This window comes from Harpia harpyja, chromosome 1 (assembly GCF_026419915.1).
Source record: "Harpia harpyja isolate bHarHar1 chromosome 1, bHarHar1 primary haplotype, whole genome shotgun sequence".
NCBI classification, from domain to species: domain Eukaryota; kingdom Metazoa; phylum Chordata; class Aves; order Accipitriformes; family Accipitridae; genus Harpia; species Harpia harpyja.
This window is the reverse complement of record NC_068940.1, coordinates 24,493,909-24,510,026: the sequence shown is the minus strand read 5'-3', so window position 1 is coordinate 24,510,026 and position 16,118 is coordinate 24,493,909. Positions and strand designations below refer to the sequence as shown.

Sequence of the window (16,118 nt, the reverse complement as noted above, 5' to 3'; positions counted from 1 at the left end):
CCCGTCGGGGTAGGGCCGGGGGGCGAGCTGAAGTGGGAGCCGGAGGACGTCGGGGCCGGGGCAGAGCCCTGTGAGGAGAAAAGGGCGGGAAGGCCGGGCCGGGCGGCCGGTGGGACACCGGGGGAGGCGAGGGAAGCCCCCGGGGCTGGGCGCTGTGGCTTTAAAGGCCGGGGCCGGCTCTCGGTTCCCTCCTCCTCTCCCTCCCTCCCTCCATCGCCGGCGCTGGGCGCCGGGAGGAGGCGCCTGCCGCTAACAAAAGTCGGCGGCGGCCGTTCTCCCCTTCCTCCCTCCCTCCATCCCTCCCCGGGCAACAAGTGGCTGGTGGTGGCTTCCCGGGGGAGGCGGCAGCAGCGGCGGGGCTGTGAGGAGGAGGAAGGCGGAACGGCGCTGAAGGACCGGAGCAGCGCCGGCCGCGGGGCGGTGGAGCCTGCGCCCGGGGGCCGTCCCGCCCGTCCTGCTTGTGGATTATAACTGGAGCCGCCTCCCCTGCCCTGACACCCCGGTTGGAAACCGGGGCGGGGAAGGCGTCCCGATACATCGTATTTTTGTTTCTCCCCCCCCCCCCCTTTTTTTTTTTTTCCTTTGAGGGGGAAGGGAGGGCGTCGGCCACCCGAGAAGAAGCGGAGGAAATCGCAAGTTTGCTTTGGACATGTCGCCGTGAAAAAAAACCCAACCAACTCCTGAAGGCTCTTCCCACCCCCCCTCCATCTTTACTACACCCCGGTTCCCACTCCATCATCCGCGGTGGCTCCGCGCCCCGCGGTAGAGATGCTGCGCGGCGGCGCAGGGAGGCGGCGGTGAGCATGAAGCCGGCAGGATGGGAGCGAACAATGGCAAGCAGTACGGCAGCGAGGGTGAGTCGGAAAGGGGGTGCTGGGGTAGAAATGGGGACCCCTCCCCCCCCCCCCGACTGGGAACCAGAACACATCCCTCGGGCTCCCGCTGTGCTGAGACCCTTAAAATACCCTTAATTATGTTTATTTTAATAGGTGGGAGGTAACTGCTGTCTCAATTCAGGATTGTCGGGGCAGCGGCGTGGCTTAAAATGCGGAGGCAGCTCAAGCGGTTATGGTAGCAGAACTTTGCTAAAAACTTTTAGAGCGCTCTTTGTAATCCTTTTCTACTTGTCTTTCTATCCCAGGATCCTTATATTATGTAGTATGGTATATGACTGCTTCCTGTCTGAACAGAAAAAAAAAAAATTAACCCCAGGAAAGGAGGGGGAGAGTTAATGTTCTCCAGCTGTTATCCGTAGATTGTACTCCTGCAACTTCACTTCAGTGGGTTTGGTTTTAGATATACAGGGCCTGATTCATTCGTGTGGAAACCTATTAGTCTCACTGGAGTTGCATCAGGGATGAATTTCAGCTGCTTTGCTGCTGGTGTGAAGGTCTACTGGAACAGTCAGCTGGTGTCAGGCAAACCAATGGCGAGTACAGAAAGTTTGTCTTCCTGCTAGCTAGTTTTAAGCTTTCTTTAACTTTTAACTGTCTTATATATGTGTTGCCCTCATAGTATTTAGCGAACTATATAGGATATATGTCTTCCCCTGGTAGCATTGGGCAACTATATAGGACCACTACATCCTCCCCACCCTTTTTTTCTTTTTTTTTTTTTCTGTAGTTGAGGGTTTGTGGGTGGAGCAAGGGAGATGGTCCTATGGTCTGCTCGATTCTTTGGGAGTCCAGAAGGCAACTGCCAAAGAATACACCTCTCTCACATCCAAAATATGCATGAAGATTGTGAAAAGGAAGGGCGAAAAACACCGCTTCTTGAACAGATTCTGCAGTTCCTTTCATTTATGGCCAAATGAGCTCTGCTTTCAGAAGAGTTGAAGAAGTCGGAAGCTTTAAGCTAAAGACATGCTCACTGTTGTGGGGTTTCACTCGCTTGATACCATTGCTAGAATAACTTGTGCATAAATGGGGTGAACCTGGAAGTTGCGATCAAAGCCTCTTTGGATTCCTCCTGAAAGGGGAAATCCTAGTTTGTCCCCAGAGTTGAAAGGGTCAGGGTTTATGGAAGAATCGTGTTGCCGAGGGGTGTTTAGCTCAATGATAGGAAGGCATGGCTGCATCCCAGAGCTTTCCTGCGAGTTCAGAGGAATGCTTGCTTCAGTTAATATACAGTTTTGGGGGAGGAATGTGATGGACGCTGAGTCTTCTGCAGCCCTTGGCGAAGTGGAGGAGAGCTTTACTGTTCCAGAACTACCTGACAGGAACTGTGAGGAAGAGGAGGATTGATGCAACTAGGATATTCCTAATTAATTCACCTCTTTCCTCTGTTCAGAGTGGAGGTTGGATCCTGGGAATGCAGACTACATGTGGCAAATTAATCTTTGCGGTACAGACCATTACCTGGGTTGAGAAATAGGTAGAATACTGCTTTAAAAATAAAAGAAAATAAAAATAAATAAAAAACTCCCCAAACCCCATGGCCAAAACTTCAATCTTTCAATTTAGGTAACTTGTCCTATGCATTGTTAGTGTGCTCATAGGTCTGGGTTTCCTGGCAGCTTCTGTGCATCATCAATTACTATGAAGCTTAGAGAAGCTCTTGTTTGCTACTTCTTTTCTGGGTGATGCAGAGAAGAACAAATCTAAATCTGATCAAAGGAGGCCTTTTTTTCACAAGCTACTGGGGCTTTTGGTGCCTCTGACAACTGAACTGCTTAATTGCCATAAAAAGTTGCTTTTCAATAGGATGTAATTATGATCCCAGGTGGAGGGGTAGCACTCTGAGGAAACACCCAATTGCTGTGTGCTTTAAGAGCAACCTGAATACCTGGGTTGAAGTTCAAAGAGTGGCATCTGTGGTTTGGTATGTGGCACTTAGTTTTCAGCGTAGTGGGCTTTGTAGGCTAATGTTGTATTATGGTATGCCATTTTAGGGATGGAGAAAAGTACCTTTGTTAGCTGAACTTCTTGAATGCTGTTTGCTCATTTGCTGCTTGCTAATATCTTAGGAGAGATTTCATACAGACAACTGCAAATGATTGTTAAAATGGCTGTTGTTTTTCACACAGCCTTCCCATCTGCTGTGGAACTGCAGAACATTAGGAATTTGCCTGAATTGCTTCTCATCTCAAAGCTGAAGAGATACATTAGGGCAAGATAGCTCCTGCTCAAGATACCACTTCTAAAACACTAGATAACCTTCATTACTAGGAAATTACATTTTGCATGGTTTGTTACATTGTTACACTTATCAGTACTAAATTTTTTGAAATTCACATATACACTGTGTTTGCAATAATCTCAGGCAGCTGTCTAAGTGTTTGTGACTAATCACATAAACTACACCTTACTGCCTTATTTATTATTTTTTGCTTGTCTAAGGCTTTATAGAATAGAATTTTGGAAGCTACAGTTGTCATGTTAAGATGGACAGGAGAGTTGGATGTTTGGGGAGTCTAAATTAGTTTGTTTGCAGAGTCTGGTGAATAATTCCTGACACCTTTGAGTATATCTGTTTTCCATAAATTTAATTTTCTAAGATGGGCTAAAACTTGCTCTGAATGAAACTTAAATGTGAATAAAGTTGCTTCTCAGAAAATCACGTTGTGCAGATGGGATATGAACACAACACTCATTTAAAAAAAATGAAATTATAACACACCAAATTTTGTCTACAGGAGTTTACCTCTTTTTACAAGTAAATTATTTAATACAAGTTTATTTTCCTAGTTTTCATTTGGCCTTTTAAAATGTTTCTATACGGGAGATGATTTCTGAAAGCTTGTTTACCTAGAAAAATACGGAGCTTGAGATTTCAGGCTTGTCATAGTGTGCAGTAGATTCTGACTGGAGTGTTAAAGCTTGAAGTTAGTCTTACTGAATGTGTTCCGGCAGTTGTGTTTGAATAGCACGACTGAAGCTAGTAGATTGTTCGGGCGAGAAATCCATTTGATCACAGAGCAGTTCTTGTTAGGCTTGTACCTATGCAGTGGAAATGTATTCTCGGTTACCTTAGTAAGGGTGCTTATTGTCCTTCACTTTCTTACCTTAGGGGTAAATCTTTCTGTCGTTGATTTAGTTCTTTGCTAGATTTTTAAATAAGAGGAGGCATGCCTACCTCATGTCTGATAGCGGAAGGAGCAGCCTGTCGTTGTAGAAGCTATCAAAAATCAGGTTTTTTTGTTTGAGGACCTTTGTTAAAATGTATTGCTGAAAAGAATTGCAGCTGACCCAATAAGACGTGATTCATCATCACTGATGAGGAGGCTGAATTGAAGTATATCACCCTTTAAATACTGCCGAGTTGATTAGACACCTAGGCAGTTGCTGGTTGTACTTTGCTGCACACTGTTTCTGTAACAGTTCTGCGCAGAATAACCTTATGTGTGCAGGGCATGAGGCTAGGTGGGGGCTGGCTATAGCGCCTGCTGTTGGAGTGGGCAGCAGCTGGCATCTACCTGCTTTCTTTGGGAAAATGTGACTGAACGCTGTCCCTCTTAACACCTGAGACAATTTTGCATCCACAGGAGGAGGACTTTAAAATCGCAGCCTTCTGTTTTATAAGGCAATTGGCTTTGTGACATGAGCTGGAGGAGCAGTCTGTGTTCTTACTTACAAAAGGAAACTGTGGCATTGAGGTGGAATGGCTGCTTTGCAAAATAACCATAACATTTCAACACTTGTCTTCTGCCCGGGTGACTTCTTCCTTAAATTGTGAGACCTGAGAACCTGTCAAATTTGAGAGCAGCTAAATAATGGTACAACATTTTGACAATACCAATGTTCAGCCCTTATGAAGGGATGTCTCTTTAATGAGTCAACTCTCCAGATTGCTGCAGCTGGTGATAAAACTTCCTTTGGGTATCTCCTGCACTGTCTTCTTCTAGAAGGTGGTCTAGAGAGTGTTGGTGACAGCGTGCAGCAGCTCTGGTTGATCAGCTAGAATGTATCATGAAAGACCTGATATGACAGGAGCCTGGTGCTGTGGAGAACAGAGGATGGTAAGGGAGAAATAGATGAAATGGCAACTTAGGCAAGGAAATCAACATCCTTCCTGAATCACAAGCCTTGCTGACAAACTGTTGGGGTTTTTTGGGGTTTTTTTTTTTATTTGAATCTGAATATTTAATTTAGGATGATTTAAATGGAAACTCTTTGGGAATAACTTTAACTCAGTTCTGGTTTTGAAAATGTTCCTTCTCCAAAGTTTCACTTGTGGCATTTTTTTATTCACAAACCACTTGGAGAGAGATTTCCTGTGTAGATCTCAGTGTCCTGCTAATGTAAGTGCTAGTGCAGAAACCTGCCTATGTCATGGGACATAGTTGCCACAAAGCACAGGCAACGTGGTTCACAAAGGTGGCTTTAACTATGATGCTGTGTGAGCTGGTGTACAGCAGCTGAAGCTTTCTAGGGATTGCGAGCATGTAGCACTGTGGCGAAATGGATCAGCCCATGTTCATTCTGGAGGCGGTTACTCACCTAAATCCCTCCCTTCAGCAGGGGGAAATGGTTACAGACCTAAGGTCACATACTTGTGTCTTCTTTCTTGAGGGTGCTGTTGGACACAGTAACTCCTTGTGAATGCCGCCTTTGATTTCAAACTAGCTCTCCGCTAATTCGGTGATGGCAAGTGTTCTGACACATCAGACGTTGTGTATGGAAATCTTCTAAATCCAAAAGTTATGTTATTCAGGACCTGTAGACTTTTGCATATGTTAGGATTTGTTTCCCCACAAAGTGTTGGTGGATTAACTTCACACACAGTGCTTGTGCCAGGTACGAAAAACAGCATAACGTGGTGATGTTGCACTAGAGAAACAGCGTTAGCAATGGGTAAGCTATTTTGTTTAAGGAGTTGAATCATGATCATTTACCCATGGTTTATGCTGGTTGTTAGAATCTCATAGGCTATTTTAATGAGGGTAAGGGAATGGGAAAGGCAGTAAATTAGCTTTTACTGAATTATTAAATTACAAAAGTGCGACCCCCCCCCCCCCCGCCCCCCGGTGGTATCTTCTCTGTGCACTGCAGCTTTAGCAGCAAAGACAGTGTTTGGTTCTGGTATTTATTTTTTTCGACCCCATGAGATTCTCAGAGTCAAGTGAAGAGTTTCAGCAAGTTAGGTGTTAAATGGCTCCTAGGCTGTGCAGTTTTTTCCCACGTTGTTTTGATGTCTGAGTTGCATTTACACATTACTATCTGATGCGTTAAACAAAGTTTAGCATATAGCTCTTACTGCTGTCTTGCTTACCGTTCTGATCCTTTCCCAGGTGATCTGTTGAGATAATGTACCTTGCTGCTCTTGTAGAAGTCTTTTTTTGTTCTAGTTTGGCTAGTCTTCTCTTGTACACCTCCCCGGTGTGTAATAGCTGCAACTGAACCTTAACACCCTCCGTAGGACTACTGTAAATATTACAGTGCTGCTCAGTGGCACTTTTTGTGTTGTGCTTACTTACGTGATCGTGTTCTGCTTTCTGGGGCTCGGCCAGGGTTGGTTCTTGCATTTTACCTGTAGCTGGGTTTCACTCTGCTGTATTCAGGGAGTTGAGACTTGCCTGTTAGCAGCAAGACGGGGACAAGAAATAAAGCAACACTCAAAATGTCAATCCTTCAAGCAATGTTGATTTTTAAAAGTGAATTTGCACTCTGACAGTGGCCAACTGCTGCTAACCAAATGTAACGTTCACAAATGCCGCTTATGATATTCTTTTTTCCTGTAACTTCCAACTGAGCAATGCAAAAGGATTGTGTGTGTGTGTGTTTACTCAGTTTGTCTCCAGAAAGTAAATTTTCTCTAAGCTCAGTGCTTATGGTGCTTGTTGTTGTCCAGATCACATGGCAGGGGCAGGAGGAGGGTCGGACACAGCACTAAACTGAGCTGCTGTGCTGCCTACAGTTTCTCACAATACAGTATTTTCTATTTTAAAAAAATGAACTGCCTGTGTGTGCACGCAGGCATGTGTGTTTATATACACACACAAAAACTAACAGATTTGTGGGGGATTTAGCAACTTTAAAAAGTTGCTAATGTTATCTGTAGCTTTCTAGAAAGTAACTTTGTGGCTCGCATGTTATTTCATAAAATGTTACTCTGGCATAAAATGCTTTTGGGGAAGATAGGATCATCTTTATTTTATTTTGTTAATAGATATAAGCTAACTAACTGTACTGTAGGGAGTTATCTTTGACTTGGATGGTTGCTTCAGCCTGGTGCAAAATTAACTGGATGCTCTTTCTTTTGTACACTTAAAAAAAAAAAATTAAAAAAAAATTAACTGGGTGCCAGGCAGAGGCCTGAATAAACTTTGGTGCTGGTGATGCATGACATGGAAAGCTTCCAGCAGTCCTCTCTCAGCTAAGGTAGTAGGAGTCTAGGACTAGCACCCCCTAGTCCTTCTTTTACCCATTCCCCACAGGCAGGGAAGGAAATGAGATTGCTTTGGTAACTCTCCTAAACTGAAACTGTATTTTTGTTTTCTGGAAAGAAAGTCCTTCTACAAAACTGGACTTCATAAAATCCAAGCTGATGTTGATACTCTATCATTCCTTGTGGAAAAATATCGACATGTATTCAGAATTGGGTATGTGGTTTTAAGTCTATATTGCTAACCCCCAAAATCTCCTCAGCGAACTTTGTTTTCAGTCCTTTGGCTACTTCTGGATTCCTCACTTTTGTGAACAATTCCTAACTAGGAATTGGTTTGTTTCTTTGTGGGCCTTGTTTGTGTTAGGGAAGTGATTGGCAGAAGGCAGTGGATGACATTTGAAGGCTGAAATGCACAAGTGGTTTATTTTTGCTCTGTTTTGTAGTCAGCTATCTCCGTATCCTTTAATATAGGACACGTGCTTTGCTAAATTAGGGCAACTATTTAATTAAGGAGTAAAAACCTTCAAAACTTGAAAAATGGGTGGTGGGCTGCCAGTAGAATCTGTTACTACTTCATAAGGAAAGGGAATATGCAACATTTTCTAGGTATATATATGAATGACTTGTGATTGGATAGACACACTGTGGGACTTTGTTACTCAAGTAGCATATAGGCTGAGTACTAGTAGTGTTGTTGTAGCTGATCTCGGGGAAAAGCTATTAGTTCTGTCTGATCATACCCCTCACTTTAGTTCCAAGTCTACCTGTGTGCCTCCTAGCATAGACATCACATTAAGGACAGTTTTATGCGAGACCTCCTTGGAGGATTTGAAGCTTAGAGGAGATGCTATCATCTTGACATTATGCTGTAGGTCATTAAAGAAGCCCCTGTTATCCTAGATCACACCTCTTATATGCTTCCACTGTGGTGTCTGTATCTGTAGATGCTTGTTCATACAGAAGGATAATTCAGCAGGGACTATGGCCATTCTTCTCAGGAAATTATTAAGGTCTACGTATTGACCAAAGTAAGGGTCTTTACTCCAAGAAGCTCTAAAGCAGAAACAAACAGGACTAAACTGTGCTGATCAGAGAAATGCTCTCGTATATCATCTATATGGAGGTGTGAAGAAGTGCTGTTGTGATTGTGTTACATAGGCTGAACTGTAGGAAAGCCTGGAATAGGCACAAACAGTTTCAAGTACTGCCTTGTTGTGGTTTAACCCCAGCCAGCAACTAAGCACCATGCAGCCGCTCACTCACTTCCCCCCCCACCCAGTGGGATGGGGGAGAGAATTGGGGGGGGGGGGGAAGGAACAAAATTCGTGGGTTGAGATAAAGACAGTTCAATAGGACAGAAAAGGACAGGAAAATACTACTACTACTAATAATAGTAAGAGAATATACAAAACAAGGGATGCACAATGCAATTGCTTGCTACCCGCTGACTGATGCCCAGCCATTCCCCGAGCTGCGGTGTGCCCTGGCCAACTCCCCCCAGTTTATATACTGGGCATGACATCATATGGTATGGAATACTCCTTTGGCCAGTTTGGGTCAGCTGCCCTGGCTGTGTCCCCTCCCAACTCCTTGTGCCCCTCCAGCCTTCTTGCTGGCTGGGCAGGAGAAGCTGAAAAATCCTTGGCTTAGTCTAAACACTACTTAACACACTGTTTTAATTGTTGCTATCAACATTCTTGTGTTCCTAAATCCAAACCACAGTGCTATACCAGCTACTAAGAAGAAAATTAACTTTATGCTAGCTGAAACCATGATAGCCTTAAAGGAAAGGCTTGAGTTGGCTTTGAACAGATATTTAAGGAAAAGGCTCCAATTCTGTGCCAGTGTCCAAACTCAACAAAAGGAATTTCTTGGCAAAGGAGGTCTCTTCACCCTACATACTTTTGTGACCTTTTCCTTAAACAAGCAAGTGAGGAAAAAATTGTTGGGTGATTTTTTTTATTTTATTTTATTTTTCCCTTTTTTCCTATATGCATTTCCCCCACCCCACCAAGTTGAAACACATGTTGTAAGACTACCTGTCCATGCAAATGGATGTTTAACAGAGGTATCTGTATTTACTCGAACTGGGTAATTACTGTAGGGATCTGCATGGCATTGGGAATCTTTTTCCTTCCTGTGCTCAACAGCACTGTTTGCTGAAAATGCAACCTCAGGTTTCATTTATGCGCATGGGCTTTTAGACAGAGGAATCTATAGTGGCATATCAGTTATTGCTCTGATTTTAGTGGATCTTTGCTCATTGGGAAGGGTTTGTTTTCTAACACATCTGTCTTCAGAATAGAGATGTGAAAATGCGTAACATACAGCAACTTGCGTTCAGAAACAGGTGGCGTAGTGACTTTCTTGAGCTGAAGAGTCATGTAGTTTGACTTAAAGTTGCCATCATATCCGTGCTTTAGTAGTGTCCATGGTAGTACAGTACTTAACCTGGAGCTCTGTATTCCAGGCAGGCTGTGCTAGTGAACCCTTCCAAAGACCCTTCTTGGAGTAAAGAGAGAAACAGGAAGCTCTCATGCCCGTGTTTTGAATCAGGAAATTCCTGTCTACAATACATAAATTTGTCATATCAACATTTTAAATCATGTGACACTTTTCTTTCTTGGGGATTTGTGTACAAATGTGTATTATAGCTGCAGGAATACTATACTGAAGTCTTCTCAAACAGCACACTAACTTGGATGAAGGTGTTTTAATACTTTCCAGCTAATCTATTTTAAAAATTATCTTCCTTCATTTCATTCTTTGTTCCTGTAAAACCACTAATGAAATTTGCAGATGATATTATAAAAGGAGCAGTTATGAGGTCAGATGTCTTTTTGTTTGTTTATTTTAAGAAAGAAAAGAAAAAAGCCAGAAACACTGGCATAATAGCAGATAGTTAACTAGGAAGAACCCCTTTTCATCAAGAGTCACACAGACTTGTTTGGCAGTGAAAGGAGAACTTGGATTAAGTCTAGTTGTCGCATTACAAGTGTAATCTTGTCAGTTTGTGGGGAGCCCAGACTTTTATTTCTTGTATGACTGCAAGTATTGTGGAGAAACAGGCCGTCTACTTAAGGCTCTGATATTACTTTGTTGACAGATTGCACACAATCCTCTTTCTGTGTAAGTGTGACTGCATGGGATAGAGGAACTTGGATGGTTTTTTTCCTTAAATTGTGTAATAATTACTTAAAGAACTAGTATTTCATTTAAATCCTATCCTTGAGAGATAGTAAAGCTATTGTGGGAACTGATGAACAGAAAGTGCATGTATTTGAGAGTTTCTTATGGTGCTCGTAGCTCTTATCGTGAAATATGTTGTTGTTTTGTCACTGGTGCAATGATGTTAGTACTTGATCTAGCTTACCACTGGAGTGCAAGACAAAAGGCAACAGCTGCTCACCAACAGAAGTACTGAACAGATCATCTTTTCTGTAGTACCTAGTGAAACATACTTCTATTCTCCATATTCCATTTGCTTGTTCTCTAACAGTTTATAAGGAAGTTGCTTGTGGCATCAACATAACTTTTTTTTAAACTAAGATGATGGAAACAATAAGCTATTGCTGAAATATGTGGTGAAAATTGTTGATATTATACTGTTGCGATGCATGCTTTTAGAATTTTTGGAACCTTAGAATTTACTAAAAGAGGTATAAATAAAAGCCTCGGAGCAGAAGGACTTCAGTTCCAGTTAGCCATGATAGCATTAAGCTGAAACTAACAATATGCTCTTGTATGTCAAGAAGATCTAGTAGCTGACCTTCCTCCTTGAGTTCATGTTTGATTGTAGTCTTTTGTAGCCAGCAAGCTTGAAGGCCCTCATCTGTTTTTAGCAGGGTTTGAGAACATAGGTGCTCATGCTGCAGAGCCTCTTGTTGAGGAATTGCTCTCTTGTTCTGCAATACTAGACTGCCAGTGGAGATCAGTACAGGCAGTAAAATTACATGACAACATTTTCCAATCAACTCCTGGCCATATCTGGATGTCTACTTTAGAGCCTGAAGTATACAAACTCACAGACGTCTCTGGAGATGTCTAATCCAACCCGCTGCTCAAAACAGAGTCAACTAGAGCAGGCTGCCCAGAAGAACCACGTGCAGTCAGATTTTTGAGCACCTCCAAAGATGGAGACATTACAACATCCCTGGGCAGCCTGTTCCAGTGCTCAGTCACCTGTAGATTTTAAAGAAAAAAAAAAAAAATGGATGCTTTATTATGTTTAAACAGAAGTGCTTGTTTCCATTTAAAATTTCCATTTGTGCCCATTCCCTCATGTCTCTTCACTGGCTGTCACTGAAAAGAGTCTGGTTCTGTCTTCTTTACTTCCCCTCCCCGAGGTATTTATACACATTGATAAGATTACCCCTTGAGCCCTCTCTTCTCCAGGGTAAACTGTCCCAGCTCTCTAAGCCTCGCCTTGTGTGTCAGATGCTCCAATCCCTTTATTATCTTTATGGGCCTTTATGGGACTCTCTCCAGTATGTCCATGTCTCTCTCGTACTGAGGAGCCCAGACCTGGACCCAGCACTCCAGATGTAGCCTCATCAGCGCTGAGTAGAGGGGAAGGATCAACCCTCTTAATCTGCTAGCAATGCTTCTTGCCAGCAATGCAGGCTGGGATACAGATGGCCTTCTTTGCGTGAGGGCACATTGCTGGCTCATGTTCAACTTGATGTCTACCAGAACCCCCAGATCCTTTTCTGCCAAGCTGCTTTCCAGCTGGCTATGCCACCCCAGGTGCAGGATTCTGCATTTCCTTTTGTTGAACTATCTTCCTGAGGCTCTTGTTGGCCCACTTGTCATCCTGTTGAGGTCCATCTGAATGGCAGCAACCCCTTGGTGTATCAGCCACTCATCCCAGTTTTGTATCATCTGGGAACTTTCTGAGGGTGCGCTCTGTCCCGTCATCCCCACTAGCGATGGGGCTCCAGGTGCACTTCATGCTGCTGATCACAACAATTTGTGCTTGGCAGATTAGTCAGTCTTCAGATTGTCTCGCTGTCCATTTAGCTAGTCTGTGCTTCCTCAGTTTGGCTATGAAGGTGCTATAGGAAACATAGTTGGAAAGTCTTAACCGAGGTCAGGATAAGCCACGTCTGCTGTACTCCCCTTATTCACTGAGCCAGTCATTTGATTGTCAATGTCTGTCAGGTTGGTCAGGAATGACTTCCACTTATAAATCTATACTAATGACTCTTGATGACCTTCTTGGCTTGGAAATGTTTTCCAGGAAGCTCTGTCACTTTTCTGGGATTGAGGTGTGGCTGACCAGCCTGTGGCTCCCTAGATTGTCCTCCCTGCCCTTCTTGAAGATAGGGGTGATTCTTGCTTTCATCCAGTCCTCAAGAACCTCTCCTGAGTGCCGTGACCTTTCTAAGATAATTGAGAGTCACCTTGCCCGTGGCATTGGCCAGATCACTCAGCCCTCAGAAGTGCATCCTGTCAGGTCTCATGGAATTGTGTCTGTCCAGTTTGTTTAAATGTTTCTGAACTTGATCCTCCTGTACTTCTACTGGTTACTTATGTTTACAAAAGGTACTACCAGGCTTTCAGCAGCAATAGAGTTCAACTGTAGCAAGTTCTGGCAAGTGTAAGGCTGTCTTACAGTAGTTGAGTATCTTTAAACAGTGTTCTGTAAACTTGTGTGTACAGCTGGTTTGGAGTTTTTCAGCTATAATTTATTTTTACCTTGTATTATTAAGGTTAAAAAAAAAAATCTTCATTTCCACTGTGTAAAGAAACTCACTCTTTCTCAATGACTATGCTTTCTCTTGGCAGAGAACAGATAAAATAGAAGAATCCTCTTAAGAGTTGTGGTAGTAGAATCTGGCTCTTTTTTAGTTTTTTTTTTTTCTTTTGTTGCTGTTTCTGGCAGCATAAATGGTCTGTGCTTTTATGAAAAGCTTCTTCAACGGAGTTTTCCTTGTTTCAGAAGGAGCACCTAGCCCAGGATCACATTTTTTTGCTCTCCTAGAAAATGAAGATTGTTGCTTTAATTAATGAAGAAGTTATATTTCTATTAATCATGGTAGGAAACAATTTCTGCAGTTTTCAAGTTGATATAACCATGACTGGTAAAAATGCTTGACAGTAATCCATATTCTGCTGGTGTAAAGATTTGCTTCTTTCCTCATATTCTAGAATTGTATCAAAAAGGATTTAAATCCCCCATTTAAACTGTGGTGCAAGGGGTAGGTTAATTTTCAAGTTTAGAAGAAACAGCTTATTTTTCATAAGTGAAATAATGAAATAACGATTGTCTTAAATTTTCTTCCGAAAACAAAAAGTAATCATTACCAGATGACACGGTTAATTTTTAATGCTTTAAAGCGCTTGTAGATCCTTCTCAGTTTAGAATCTTCTATTTAAAACTAAAGCCATGTATAACACAATGTATTTTGGGTTTTGCTACTTGTCAATGGAATTTACATTTTGGTTTTAGTACCGAAAAGCTACCTTTAGGTTTATTCACCTGTTAACATTATCTATTCCTTGAACATTTGTTCTGTGTGGGAGAGGGGGTAACTTTCTAGCAAGATGGAAGATTAAATGCCCCGTGACATAATCAGGTCTATGAAAGATACTGGGATCACAGCTATAACCACAGTGCCTGAATTAAAAAGTTCAAACATAAAAGATTTTAGGGGTGATTTTTTTGAAACAGGTTTTCTTTCCATCTGTATGTATAGACTATACAGCATAGTCCAGTATGAAGTTTTCTTTGGCACTCATTAGGCATGAGCAGAATATTTTGCTTATGTCTTCATTTCTCTTGGGAAATTAATGCTCTTTATTCCCCTGTGGGTGTACCTTTTGTTGCACTGCGTGGTTGTCTTTATGGAGCAACATGAATGCTTGTCGTGGGTATTTATTTCTCTTGCCAGGAACTGCTGGAACAAAGGTGAATGTGAGACTTCCTTTCCCTTAAACAATTACTAATTTTTCCCACTTTGACTCTGACTCTGGTTTCAAGAGGCTGCATGTGAGAGAGCTTTTCTCGTATCTGAGAAATTATCCAATTGTGAATGGGCTTACAGTTTATCAAGAGGTAACACAGGAAGTGGGAGCAAGTGGAAGGGTTAGTTTCGGCTTGGTTGTCCAGGAATTTATTGATTGAAGGATTGTATTTTGATTTAGGGCTTTGATGATGATGTCATTTGCTTCTCATTGTGAAAGTACATAGTATGTCAAACCATATTTCTGACTCTGAGATGAACTGGAATGACTGTCTGGCATCTTAAAAATTGCATGTGTTTGTCTAGTTGTGGGTCAGGTAATGAAGTAGAATTGAACCACCTTGTTGCTTACCTTTTCTGAGCACAGGAAGAAATGTTGGCAGCAGAAGTGGGACACAAGTGAATGTTGTAGACCTGTTCCTTTCTAGATTTCCTGCTTTCATTTTGCCAGGCCTCATTTTCTGTAGAAAATATATTCATGCCCTTCTGTGGATAAGATCTCCTCCTGCTCCCCCCCCCTCCGTGTCCTTCACTGAGGTGTCGGGTTTCTTCATTAAGTCCCTACATGAGCAAAAACATTCCTAGAAAGTGAAGTTTGGCTTCCACAGGATTAGAATCTAAACCAGAACAAGTCTAGTCAGACACAGGAGCCTTTCACGCAGCAGAGTTGGCTGTTAGTGGTTGTGTGGTTTGTCTGTTTGTGCCTTTTAAGCACCAATTAATCCTACCTGTGTTTTCATCAATTTTCTTCCTAACTGAGGTATTGGTACTTGGCTGAAAGGAATGTGGTAGGTAGGACACAGAGCTTGGTCTTTTTGTGGATTAAGTCATACTGATAACTCTCTTGTTTCTAATGCTAGCCGTCCATGGTTTTGAGGAAATGTAAGACAAATTGTGAAGGATTCTGAAAATCTAGGAGGTATTTTCGAGCCAAGGCCAGGTCTCTGACTATGCACTTGAGAGAAAAAGAATCCTCATACAATCTTGTTTTAACCCTGTAGATGCTGGCTTATGGGTAGCAAGTACAGTGTGGACAAAATTGCTGTATGATCAGTAGAACTTATTCTTCTAAATTTTTCTTTGTTAGTTTGTAAATACAAATCCTGTATTTACCAAGGGCTGAAAGTGGTGGTACGTGGGCGTTGGGCAGCCCTGTGAAGAGAGCCCTCAAGTCTGCTGGCTCATACCCAAGAGCAACTGTTTTGTGCAAGATGAGTCTTTTATCTCATATGGTAAAGTCTTCCAGTAGGTACCATTCTCCAGAAATAACAAACACAGTCTAGTACAAAAACTCTTTGTAATGGTTAGGGTAGATGAGGATGGCTGATGAGGAAGCCTGTTCTATGTACCCAGGTAAGGAAGGGCAGGGTGGGGATGAGGGTGGTGTCTCTGGAGCCCCTCAGTCTTTCGCACAAATCCTTAACTAGTAGGCAGCATGACCGCACTTAAATAAGCGTGCTGTGTTTTATTTCCAGTTTCACGTGACAAATCTGCTTTTGGTCTTTGTGTTTATAACCTGTAGCAGTGTTGGAAGTGCAGGATGAGCAGTGTAAGAGCTCAAGGGCAAATGCAAAGAATTCTCCGGGTTTTCATTGATTTCTAATCTGCTTTGATTTAGTGTACTCTCCAGAAACTGTATGATAATGGTGCAGTGCTGCTCTGTGATAACTTTGCCCTCAACTTTTTCCAAGTGTCCCTCAAGCCCGCTGCAATTCCTTCTATCTTTCTAGAGCTTTACTTTTTGCTCCTGTGGAAAGGTATATGTAGTTTCTTCTTCATAAGTTTTGCAGGTACTATACTTCACCTGGGTGAGATTTGATCTGTTTG

At 42.6% G+C, this 16,118-nt stretch overlaps 1 protein-coding gene across 1 annotated transcript in view; it reads left to right on the top strand.

Annotated features, from left to right (window-relative positions):
* Nucleotides 1–255: 255 nt before the first annotated feature.
* The window catches only part of FBXL7 (F-box and leucine rich repeat protein 7), a 193,191-nt gene continuing 177,328 nt past the window's right edge, over nucleotides 256–16,118 (top strand). Inside the window, exon 1 of the mRNA XM_052781375.1 lies at nucleotides 256–854. Within this exon, the coding sequence (XP_052637335.1) occupies nucleotides 818–854 (37 nt within the window). The 5' untranslated portion in view covers nucleotides 256–817. The remainder of the gene's footprint in view (nucleotides 855–16,118) is intronic.